The sequence below is a fragment of the Rhinolophus ferrumequinum genome, chromosome 14 (assembly GCF_004115265.2).
Source record: "Rhinolophus ferrumequinum isolate MPI-CBG mRhiFer1 chromosome 14, mRhiFer1_v1.p, whole genome shotgun sequence".
NCBI classification, from domain to species: Eukaryota; Metazoa; Chordata; class Mammalia; order Chiroptera; family Rhinolophidae; genus Rhinolophus; species Rhinolophus ferrumequinum.
The window spans coordinates 57,612,872-57,624,978 of NC_046297.1; the positions used below are offsets into that span (position 1 = coordinate 57,612,872).

At 38.8% G+C, this 12,107-nt stretch overlaps 1 protein-coding gene across 1 annotated transcript in view; it reads left to right on the forward strand.

The window, feature by feature from the left end:
- Nucleotides 1-3,443: 3,443 nt before the first annotated feature.
- Nucleotides 3,444-12,107, forward strand: part of COLEC10 (collectin subfamily member 10) — a 35,354-nt gene continuing 26,690 nt past the window's right edge. The window contains exon 1 of the mRNA XM_033126115.1: nt 3,444-3,712. Coding sequence (XP_032982006.1) covers nt 3,565-3,712 — 148 coding nt within the window. The 5' untranslated portion in view covers nt 3,444-3,564. The remainder of the gene's footprint in view (nt 3,713-12,107) is intronic.

Genomic DNA, 12,107 nt, shown 5'->3' on the forward strand with positions numbered 1-12,107 from the left:
GAATATACAACTATTTATATGCTCCCCATATTTGTCAGTAAGAAGGAAACGGAGCTATAGTTTCTAAGTCAGGTGAGAAAAAAAAAATCAACCCTGGAGACCATAGTCTTCATGAGAAAGGAGAGCATAGTATGACTACAATATACAAGTTATTTTTTAAAATTTATTTTTATCTGTTACTCTCAACATTCAGTGAGTTACCAAGCCATATACATTTGTCTTCTTCAGTGCTCAAAGGGAATGGACACACAGACTGACCTCTAAAGATGTTCAGCACAATGTTATTTATATTAATAATATTAGAAATTTTACATTCCCAACAATAGAACGTTGATTAAGTAGTGTTTTATATATACAATATGTCACGAATAATCTCCAGCACTTTAAATTTTGATGTAATCGTCTTTTTATTAATATAGAAAGCTATTTATATGCATTGTTGAGTTTAAAAAAAAGAAAGAAAGAAAGAGGTTGGCAGGAACAGGAATAGGATATCCCCAGGAAAAATACTAAAGACTATTATTTGCTTCAAATTGTTACCAGGGGATTTGTATATATAAATGTAATGAATGTATTTTCGTGTGCCAAGGAATGCTTGAAAAAAATATCAAAGAAGTGAAATAGATTTAGAATAGTCTAAAAAGCTTAAAAAACATTTATTTTTCAAAGAATCATAGAATTCAGACAGTATATTAAATATCAAGTCCAAACTCACTTTATGTGCCTTGTGGCGATTTGCTCTCTGTCATATATCTGGTTATGACAGATGTGGAATTTGAGGCCTCTAACACCATTCTACTAATTCCCACTATTTTCCTGTTACTGACAACATAACAAATGCATCCATTTTGGATGTTTTAAGCATGTGTGAAAATTAATGCATCCTCAAAACTTGAGAATATTCACCTTTATGGAAGCCAAATAACATTTTAAAGCAGGAATTTTTAAAAATAATTTGTATTCAAATTTCTTTTTGTCCCTTTTTTTAATGAATAACTATTAGAGTTCTCCTGAGAAACAGAACTAACAGGATAGAGCTATATCTGTATCATTAATAGCTATATGTTATGTATCTATATAACCAGATCTAGATCTCCATCTAGAGAGAGAAAGATTTAATGTAATGATTTGGCTCACATGGTTATGGAGGCTAAAAGGCTCACGATCTACCATCTGCAAGCTGGAGAACCAGGAAAGGTAGTGGTAGAGTTTCAGTCCAAGGCCAAAGGCCTGAGAATAATGGAAGGCCATAGTGTAAGTCCCATTCCAAGGTCAAAAGCTCAAAAACTAGGGTAGATGATACAGTAAGCTTTAGTCCAAGTGCCAGAGAAAACCAAAGTCTTAATTCCAAGGTCAGGCAGAGAGCGAATTCTTCCTGCTTCACCTTTTTGTTCTATTTAGACCCTCAGAGGATTGGGTGAAGCCCACCCGCACTGGGGAGGTCCATCTGCTATACTCAGTCCACTAATTCAAATGCTCATCTTGTCTGGAAACAGCCTCACAGACATGCCCAGAAATAATGCTTAGCCAGATATCTGGAACCTGGTGATTCAGTCAAGTTGATATTTAAAATTAACCATCACAATGACTTTAAACCAACTGCTTAACTTGTATGACCCTTGGGTGCTTTGTCTGCAGAATGGGGAGACTACTCTCTATTCCACAATGCTATTTTTATGGCTTAAATAAGATCAACTTAAATTAAGAGACTAACCCTATTCTTGGACAGAATGACTATTCAATCAGTGCCAGTTCCTTTCCCTCCTTCTGCTTGTATTACTTATGACAAGATCAGTTAAATCATACTATAAGTCTGTTGTTATGAGTTGAACTGTGTCTCCCAGCCAAAAACGTTCATATGTTGAAGCCCTAATCTTCTGTATCTCATACTATAGTCATTTTTAAAGATAAGGTTGTTACAGAGCTAATCAAGTTAAAATGATATCATTAGAGTGAGCCCTAATCCATTATGAATGGCTTGCTTTTCAAAAGAGGGAAAAATGGACATAGGGACAGACATGCAGACAGACACACACACACACACACACACACACACACACACACACACACAGCTCCATGTGGAGATTGGAGTTGTCACAAGCAAAGGAATTTCCAGAAGCTATGAGAGGGGCCTAGAAAAATGCTTTAATACCGTCAGAAGAAACATGGCCTGGTCAGCACCTTGAGCTCAGAGCTCTAGCCTCCAGAACTGTGAGATGAAAATTTTTTGTTGTTTAAGCCACTCACTTTGCGGCCCTTTGCTACAGACGTCCTAGGAAAGAAATGCGCCTGCATTTCTTAGATTAGCCATTACTTATAATGGCATCTCTTAGGGATAATTCTTCATCCGTCCTCACCAAGATCTGTAACGTCCTTCTTTTCCAATTTTAAGGAAAGTAGTTCCACACCTTTTTTGGCCCAACTCTTAGTTACATGCCTCTTCAAGAGTAGAGAAGGTCAGGCATCCCCCTGCTATTTGTGATTCTGGTCCCAGTTTTCAATATCTTACTAAGCCTGAGCTATTCATACAGGTCATAGGTTAACAGAACAGATAAGTACTCAGATAACGAGATGGTTGGGTGCGTAGGTGGATGGATGGATGGATGGATGGATGGATGGATGGACAGATAGATCTCTATTTCTATCACTGTACATGTATCTATATCTGTAGCTATATTATCTATATCTATTCTGCTTTTTAATAAACATAATACCACAAGCTTTTTTCCCATTTTATCAAAAACTTTCTCCATCATTTTAATAAAATTGTCGTGTCATACTCTCTCATATGTTTGTATTTACTAAGATTTGCCAGCCATTAATGTACTGTTAGGCAGTTCATGTCCCCTACCCCTTTTTGCCACATCTTTTCAAATAAACTTTTATCCACATTTCAGAGTTTTTCAGTAAGGTAGTGTACCAGAAAGCCAATTACTAGGCCAAAGGCTATAAACATTTTTAATATTCTTGATACTTATTGCTAAATTGTTTTGCAGTAAAGCTGGTCTTCTTTCGTCGTTTGGGGTTTAATCACAAGACAATTCTTTGTAGCAAGAGAAGGAAATAAGGTCACGGAGAGCATTGAGAGTTTTACTGTTCAACCACCACAAAGAGGTAATGAATATTTCTTATGAAAAAGCTCAAAGCCATGCAGAGTGCTTCCCTAACATGTAGGTAATTGAAGAAATCTCTGGCTCAATCTTTCTGGAACCCTAGCACTTAAATGCAATTTAGGAAATTAAATTGTCAGCTCATGAACTGAGCAGAAGGCATCTCTCTCGTCTCTTCTGTGGAATGTTTCTGCTGACCTGACCTGAGTGTTTAGTTCAGAGATCATTTTCAATAAACTGTTGTCACTTGAAAATAAACAGTCTGGACAATGTATGGTCCATTTGGAATATTATGAAAATAAACAACCTAGGGTGTACTTCCTTCTTGACTTTGCAGCCCTTTTAGGAATGTGTGCTACAGAGACCACTTTCTTCCTCAGAGCCGAGGGTTTTATTTAAAATAAAGCAGTTTATTTGGCACTCCTAGGCAACCTTTTTTTGAAGAACCTCAGCAATGGGTGGCTTTGGAGTCCCACTTCGAAGGAAGCAGTTCATTCTCCTGGTGTTCTTTCTTTTGCAAATTCAGAGTTTGTGTCTGGACATGGATAGCCGTCCAACCTCTGAAGTCTGTGCCACACACACGATTTCACCAGGACCCAAAGGTGAGGAAAAGTAAAGTTTTCATCTGTAATTAAGTAAGCTCTTTTCCTTCATCTCTCAACCCCATTCGAGCTCTCAATGACTTTCTCTTCTCCCCTCCCTAGTTCCTCCCACTTTCTGTCTGTTTTGGAAAATCAATGACCTGTTACTTATTTTTAAATCTCCCTTGATGTTAGGTAAGAGAACTTTAGGAGGGGGCGGAATCCTAGGGGCAGGGATGTGATGGAACTGACCGTGTGCAGGGGGAAATTTCCTCTTCCGTGCTGCTCTGGGGGAAGACATACAAACAAGACACTGGTCTCCAGGAATCCTTTCCTTTAAACATCTTGGGCTGTTTCAATCCCAACTTCTTCCTCATACTGATTTTAGTAAAGTTAGTTACTAGGCAAAATCTCAGTAAATATTAATCTTCTGTGTATCTCATCAACAAATGAGCTCCTGAGTTCCAATGCAGAGGAAAATTTTTGTCAAGGATAGGAGGTAATAGACAAATCAACATGTCTTTATTTCAAAGTGGAGTCTTCAGGGCCAAGTGCCTTCAGCTGAAGGATGATAGAATATTGCAATTTTTTTTTTTCCAAGTACACCCAAGGTCTAAATGTGCTTCCAGCAACTGGTTGATAGCAAAAGCTTCTGTTTTCCTGGTTTCAGCTCTGACCCTTTTGTTCTGAAAGTGGTCACTGCAGAGTAAATTGGTGCTCCCTCATTAGTAATTCATGCTATGTTTCTTCGGGCTATAGGGTGAAAGAATTGCAGCTGCTTAAATTTTTAAGTAGAAAAGGGGTCTTTCAAAAAAAACAAATACATCGTCCAGCTTGTCAGTTATTTAAATGTGTATTGCTTAAAGTGCATTTTTCTTAATCAGTGAATTAATTTCCTCCTAAGATTGCAAGCCAAGTTTTAACCTTTGATACCAGAAAATAAATGCAAGGAGAAGAATGAGACCTCGGGGCCTCCAAATAATTTCTTGGGTGACTAAATGAATAATATGAGGGCAAATGTTGAGAAAAGAAAGTTTCGATTAGAAGTAAAGTATTTACTTAAAACCATTACTGGACTTTCCGTAGTATAAGAAACTGTGTATTATTCCTAGGGTGTCATGGAGAATGCTGAAAATTAAAATTTTCCTTGTTCCTGCAAATGGGGGAATCCATTTGAGAATAGCACCATTAAACAATTTTTCCTGAGGAGAAACTGTGATTTTCAACTGGAAGAATGGACAAAGTGTTGTTAAAATAGTGTCCAAAATATAATGCATCCCAATTCAACAATTATATTTATTCCAATTCAGCCAGGGTGTATTGAATACCTACTAAGTGCCAAGCATTCTTTTAGGCACAACAGATGCATTAAATAATGTGTCGTGAGCAATGGAGAGAGAAATTATTTAAAAGGGAAAACAGAAAGCAATTAATATTTGTTGGATACCAGCAGAGTGTCCACTGTGAGTCTTCCTACCCTCATTTCACCACTTAACCACAAAACTCCTCCCTTCTCATTTGAAACCTTGTTAAGATTTCAAACAATGGAAATCCCTTTAACTCTCTTCCTGAGCTTGTGTAGAAATTGTAAAATGATTACAAGCCAGGAATGTGACAGAGTAAGGAAGTGAGAGACTAGGGAAGGGGTCCTCTAGGACCCTGGGCTCCAGAACAAAGTCTGTTGTAAATCTGGCATGATTTCTTCTGCCCCCAGAGCCTGGGAACTTTGCATCAAACCGTTTCTAAGTTCCCTTCTTATTAAAGAGATTCCATGATTTTGCAATGGAATGACTACCTACTAAGCCCCAAGCATCATGTGAGAGGCTCAAGTTTTCAAGCTAAGGAAGAACTCAGCCTAGAACTCGTATCTATATTTCAAGCTGGGTATTAGATTGCAAACTCTTGGGGTCAGGGCACAGTTAACTCTTTTTTTTCCTTTGCAAATTGCCTGTATGTGCGCATGGAACATCATGAGTATATGCATCACGGCCCTTCCTCTGCTCTAGGGCCTGTTCTAGATGTTGGACGTACAATGAGAAACAAGACCTAGTTTTGTTTTTATCTTCGATCGAGATATAAACTGCCACCTGTCTTACCTAATTCCTTCATGAACAAAGCAACAGCCTCTTCCCACCCCTGAACAAGGCAGATTTGTGTATTGAGTTCTACAAAATGAAAAAAAAAAATAGTAACTTGATGGCCAGTTCAACATTTTAAAGGAATGTTGCTTCTGTTCAATATATTTTTTCTAAGATCTAGTCTGCACTTTTCTCCATGACTAACCATCGCAATAGCATATTTACCAGCACTCTGATCGGATGAGAAACAGACAATACAAGAAGTTTTCTCTAAATTCATTTAGGAGACTGGGAACTAAATTGATTTTTTGGAGTTGCAGGTGGAAAACCAGTAATGCTAACCTTTCATATAATATATCGTCCAACATAGAGATGCTGTATTTCACTGCATTATTTCCCAAGCATGACTTTAATGGAAAAACACTGGATTCAATCTGTTTGATCTTCAATATGTAATCACATCTATTTATGTTTCAGTTTCTTTATTTGTAAAATAGGCCTTCATCATAGACTTGTTTTGAGAATAATATGATAATCAATATAAGCTTGAAGCTGTGTAGATATCACAAATAGGTACTTAAATTCTACTTGTGTTTCCTTCCTTTCCTTAAGTCTCTATTCAGTAACAATTTCAAGAATAAGCATTGTTCCAGTTATCAAAACTTCTTTGTTGAAAGCCATCTTTATTTTTCTTTCTATGCTTTAAACTTATTATTCTATGTTGCTTAGTAGGAAAATGTTTGTGTTTTTTTGTGTGTGAGTTTTTTTCCCCTACTTTGGTGGTTTCTTTATACAATTGATGTAAAATTCTGACCTCTAGTGGCTTTACCTGAAAACAACAATGACAAGAAATTTTAAGAAATGTTAAAAAGAATTCTAAAACCAGTAAGAAATATTTAGATGAAGCTTTACAATTTCCAAGGACCTTTGAAGTACACTGTCTTATTTAATTTCACAGTTGCCCTATGTGGTACCAATTACTTTAAACGTAAAGATAAGGAAACAGTATCAGAGAGGCCAAATGGAACGCCCAAGGTCTTTCACGTAGATACAGTACGGTCATGCACCATGAACTTCACCTCTGGCCTCCTGGCTCTGGTTCCAGTGTCATTCCATGACATCCACTCATTTCTATTAGAATCAAGTTTAAAACACAGTCCACTGACCCCTTTCTGATAAGAGGTGGATAAGGCAATGTCTGAGAACATGGAGTTCTTACAACCTCTCAGCTCAACATTGTCCTGGATACGAAAACAGACTGAAAGTGGTGACATGCCTCCTCTTTGATAATTAACTTCACTACTTTATTAGTTTGTTTGGAAATTAACGATATTTCACCCTATTGCTTATTTTGGCTTTTTCACTAGCTTTTGTTGTTGTTGTTTTAAATTTATTGGGGTGACATTGGTTAGTAAAATTATATACGTTTCAAGTGTACATCTCTACAACATATCATCTATATATTATATTGTGTGTTCACCACCCAGAGTCAGTTCTCCTTCTATCACTATATGTTTGACCCCCTGTACCCTTATCTACCACTCTCCCTCCTTACCCTTTGGTAACCACTAATCTGTTGTCTTTCAATGAGGGGTGTGTGTGTGTGTGTGTGTGTGTGTGTGTGTGTGTGTGTACGTGTGTACTAAAAGGTCCTTTACAATCCATCTTTCTTCTCCCTACTTCTCCCACGTCATTTCAAACCTCTTTTCCATTTGTAGTTTGGGCATCCTTGCTTTGTCTCTCATTCTTGAGCCAAGACCTTTGCACTTGGTGATCCTTATGTCTGGCCCAATCTTACCCCAGATCTTCCCAAGGATATTTCCTGCTCATTCAGGTTTTAGCTCAAATGCCATTTGCACAGTGAGTCCCTGCCTGACTACCCCTCACTCTGTCATAGTTCCCAAGACGTTTTATTATTTTCACAGACTTATTACTAAATGAAACTCTCTTGTGTATTTATATATTTATAGTCATCCTAGAATGCAAGTTTCATGAAAGCAGGGTCCCTGTTCTTCTTGCTGAGTGTGTTTTCCTACTGCCTGGAAGAATTCCTGACACATAGTAGGTACTCAATAAGCATTTTTGATTAAATAAATGAATCCAAATTTTTCAAGTTCCCCCATATTTTAGCTTGTTGCCCTGACCTATTAATATAGTTCCTCGGAAATACACTGCACATAGGTCCTACATTTCCCCCCAAAAAAGGACTGCTACTTTTACATGTATGCACATGCTTACAAGGGGGACTGATCTTGGGGTCACACTGTCATTGCACCAGGTCAAAGAACTTCCCCACCACTGGCCACTGATTTTCTGCAAGTACCGTGTTTCCCCGAAAATAAAACCTAGCCGGACAATCAGCTCTAATGTGTCATTTGGAGCAAATATTAATATGAGACCCGGTCTTATTTCACTATAAGACCTTAATAAGACCGGGTCTTATGTAATAACATAATATAAAATAATATAATATAATGTAATATAATATAATATAGTATAATATAATGTAATACCAGGTCTATAATATAATATAATATGGGTCTTATATTTATTTTTGCTCCAAAAGACGCATTTGAGCTGATTGTCTGGCTGTGTCTTATTTTTGGGGAAACATGGTACAAGCATGCCACAACTTCCCCAGTGCTGTGTCTCAGCCTCGCCTGGCCACTCACTCCACACTACTTCACTCAGTAAGGAAAGCTTTCCATTGCTTCTGAGGACACTGCAACTCCTGCAAGTAACCATCGTGACTCGTCCTCACAAGTGGCCTGTGATGAATTCATAGGGCCAGGAAAGTGTCTCTTCCCTTCAGCATGACTCTAAGGACAATTTCCATCGTGGTAGTCGGGGCAGTAAGACTAACACACATTGAGTAGTTGTCATTCCCTGGGCACTGTGTGAGTGCATTAGGGTTGCTTTTAAATTTAATCATGTCAATAGACTTGGAGAAAGAAAACATTATAATTATCACTTGACAGATTTAGAAACTGAGGTTCAGAACTTGTAAGGCACTAGCCTAAGGCCACACAGTTGGGAGGTGACAGGTGGGAACTCAATGCAGTTCTAGTTGGCGCCATGCTCTAATCAGCCAGAGGGGCCCCTAAGTGGTGTTGGCTGTACCACAGTATCTTATGGGGCTACATGAAATAGCTACTTCAGGTTTTGCTTGAAGCACAGATTGATGCCTGTGGAGCTCATGCATGGGTGGTCCAGGTGACACATAGGAGTGCCAGACGACATGAGGTGCACATGGCTTTGCCATGAGGGAAGCCTAATAGGGCAACCGTCTATCTTCTGGAATAATTGCTTTCTCAGCAAACACTTTAGCTCCCAGGAAATGGACTTCTAACTGGCCACGCACCATGTTATTGAACGTGGCTCTGGATCCCAGCAACTGACACAACGTGATTTATTTCCCAGGAGTCTTCAGAGCCTCCAGACAGGGCTTCTTGTGACGTCCCCCAGCAGATAGCCAGATATGCCCAGATACCTGGATCACTTTCACACGCATATTGGGAGTCTCACTTCCTGTAAAGTAACTCGCAGAGATCATTTGGTTTAACCCCAATTGTTTCCATGTTTGCGAAAACTAAAGCCCAGAGAGGTGAAATGACTTGTTCTATGTCACACAGCTGCTAATTGGTGGCAGGGGTAGAACTGGGGCTCATATTCCAGCTTCCCAAGCCAGTCATTGTACCATTCAGCCATATTATATTATTGTCCTCACGTTTTATCATTCTCATTAAGCATGGAATGATCCTTCCTTCAGTGTTACAAATTAACATTAGAAAAGTTCTGTGAGGTCAATGTATAAACATGGTACAGAATTGTTTTAACTCGGTCACCTTGATATAAATTAAGCTGCTGATTTCCTTCTAATGACTTTATCAGAGAGGTCAAGAAAGTCGGTAGTTTCCCCAAACCTATATTTTAATTGTATTAATTAACTGGATTCTTTCATTATGAGTTTTAAGACATATTTTATTCATAAGGACCGACCAAAATTTTAAGCGGCTTATCTTTTTTAACTTCATAATTCAGTGTGTGAGTGTTCCAACCTATTTTCACCCCCTCCTTTTCCCTTTGGGTAGATGCCAAGAAAACATTTCAAGGTTATGTCAGGAGGGGAAGAATAGAACTCCAGTCAGTCAAAGTGTGGGCAAGGATGAGGCAGGAAGCACTGAATGGTAATGACAAAAACAAACAGACAAAAATTAGTTTGTTTTATTTTAGTAAGGGTGCGTCCTTTACCCGTGCCACGTCTCTCTCCAGCGCTCTTACATAGTAACTTGGCTATCCATCAGTCGCCACTAGGGACCATACTACTAATATGTACTTGCATGTTGGTAAAAGATCATGGGCTTTGCGTACAGAATGTACAGTGTTGAATTTGTGCACTGCCACCTGCTACCATGTCATCTTAAGCTTCAGCGTCCTCATTTTTTAAATGGCAGTAATGATACTGCCCAATGCAAATGCTTATTTTGAAAATTAAAGAATGTTTAACGTATTGCTTAGCTAGCATTGTTTCTTTCATTAGCTTTCATCACTGTTACTCGTCCCCATGAGCTTCCTTGCTCCCCACCTCCCGAAAGAAAGGCTTATAGATTATAAAGTTGGCTCAACAAATAGAAACAGACCATGGAAATGCTACCAGCTCTGCTCCTTGGTGCAATGTCCTGCCTATTTTCAGTCCCACTGCAAAGTCAACTTTTATTCATCCGCAGCTCACAAACTGGAGACCACCCATTCTCTTCCCCATTGTTGCCTTCTTTCTGTAGTTCTCCAGATGACGGACGCTTCTCCTCAGGAAAATGGGAACAATAACTCATAAATACCCAGAGGGATATAATAGAATTAAAAGAGTTAAGGCACAAAACCAAGCCTCAGTTTTCTCATCAGTAATATGGGGTGACAATAGTGTGACTACTCCCTAGGGTTGTGATGAGGAGAAATGAATTAAGCCGCATAGAGCACCTAGCACTGTCTTTTCAAGGACTCTAAATATTCGCAAACCACATACATTAGCGAAACCCAAGGGGGAATGAGAAGTCTTTCCTGTTTTTTGTTCTTTTTCCTTCCTTTAAGGACTATTGCCCCTTAGCGACTGTATGTGCCCCAGGCAGGGTGTTCTGTGTGCCTTGGCTCGTTGACAGTTTGGGTAGACCAGACACAACTTATCTGCCTCTCATTCTTCTTATTTGTGTTTATGTAATTCAGCTTCTGGAAACTTTCTCCATTCTGCTAGTAATGGTTTCATTTGACCTCTCCACATCTTATCAGGATATTCCCACCCATAACCAGGCCGTGTGGTTTTTGCACCACACATTTGATTTGCAATACACTATAATTTCACAAAATTCTTTAAATTCTATTTTATAGCTTTCTCTGCTCTTTTGTAAAAGAGTTGTAAATATACACAGTAACAATCTGACACTCTGAAACTCAACGGAAGTAGCATCTAAATAATTTCATCGTTTTCAAATTATTTATTGTGATTGTTCTTGATTTGAGAACTCAGGAAGTATCATTTCAGGTCTCTTGTGGCCACTTGACAATAGTTGTACCTGTTAAATTCTACAAATATGAGTCTTCAGAATTTATAAAGCGTTTATCCATTATTTTGCTTTGGTTCCACTGACATACTATAGGAATTATTACCCCTATTTAAAGAGAAACTAAAGCACACTACTCTTGCATGAGATCTGACTGCACAGCTCTGAGCAAGTATTCTAAAGAGAGATCCTCTGCCCAGACGGCCTCCCTAACTATAAAAGAAGTAACCCTAATTGGCTTAGTTAATGAGATGAGCTAAGATCCCTTAAATGAGACGACGTCATCTCAGGCAAAATCGGCCCTGTCTGAATAAGATATGTCAGACATACTGATGCCAAATTCCTTGAAGAGGTAACTCTTATTTTTCGCTGCACTTCAAGAACTTCTAGATTCTGAGGGTCATCGATGTGGCATCCCCCAGGGATGAGTACATATGCAAGACATTATAGTACTGGGTGCAGTCAGCAAAGGTTTATGTGATCACGTTGTTCTGCCTGGCCTGAGATGACCAGTATCTAGAAAACTATTTTGACGTTCAGAGCCAAAAGCTGACCGAAGTATCATTTCTCTCTCATAAGACCACATGCTGAGTGACCAAATGACAGGACACCCAAAAAGGAGGAGACCTGTATGTCCACATGAGAAGGTGGGAGATGCAGTAAGGCAGCAAGTGTGACAATGTGCTCCAGAGCAAAATAAAAGTACCCAAAGAGCCCGGGAGACTTTGCTATCCCACAGAGGAAGGTCTCTGGAACTGATGATATCAAAATGATTCACCAGTG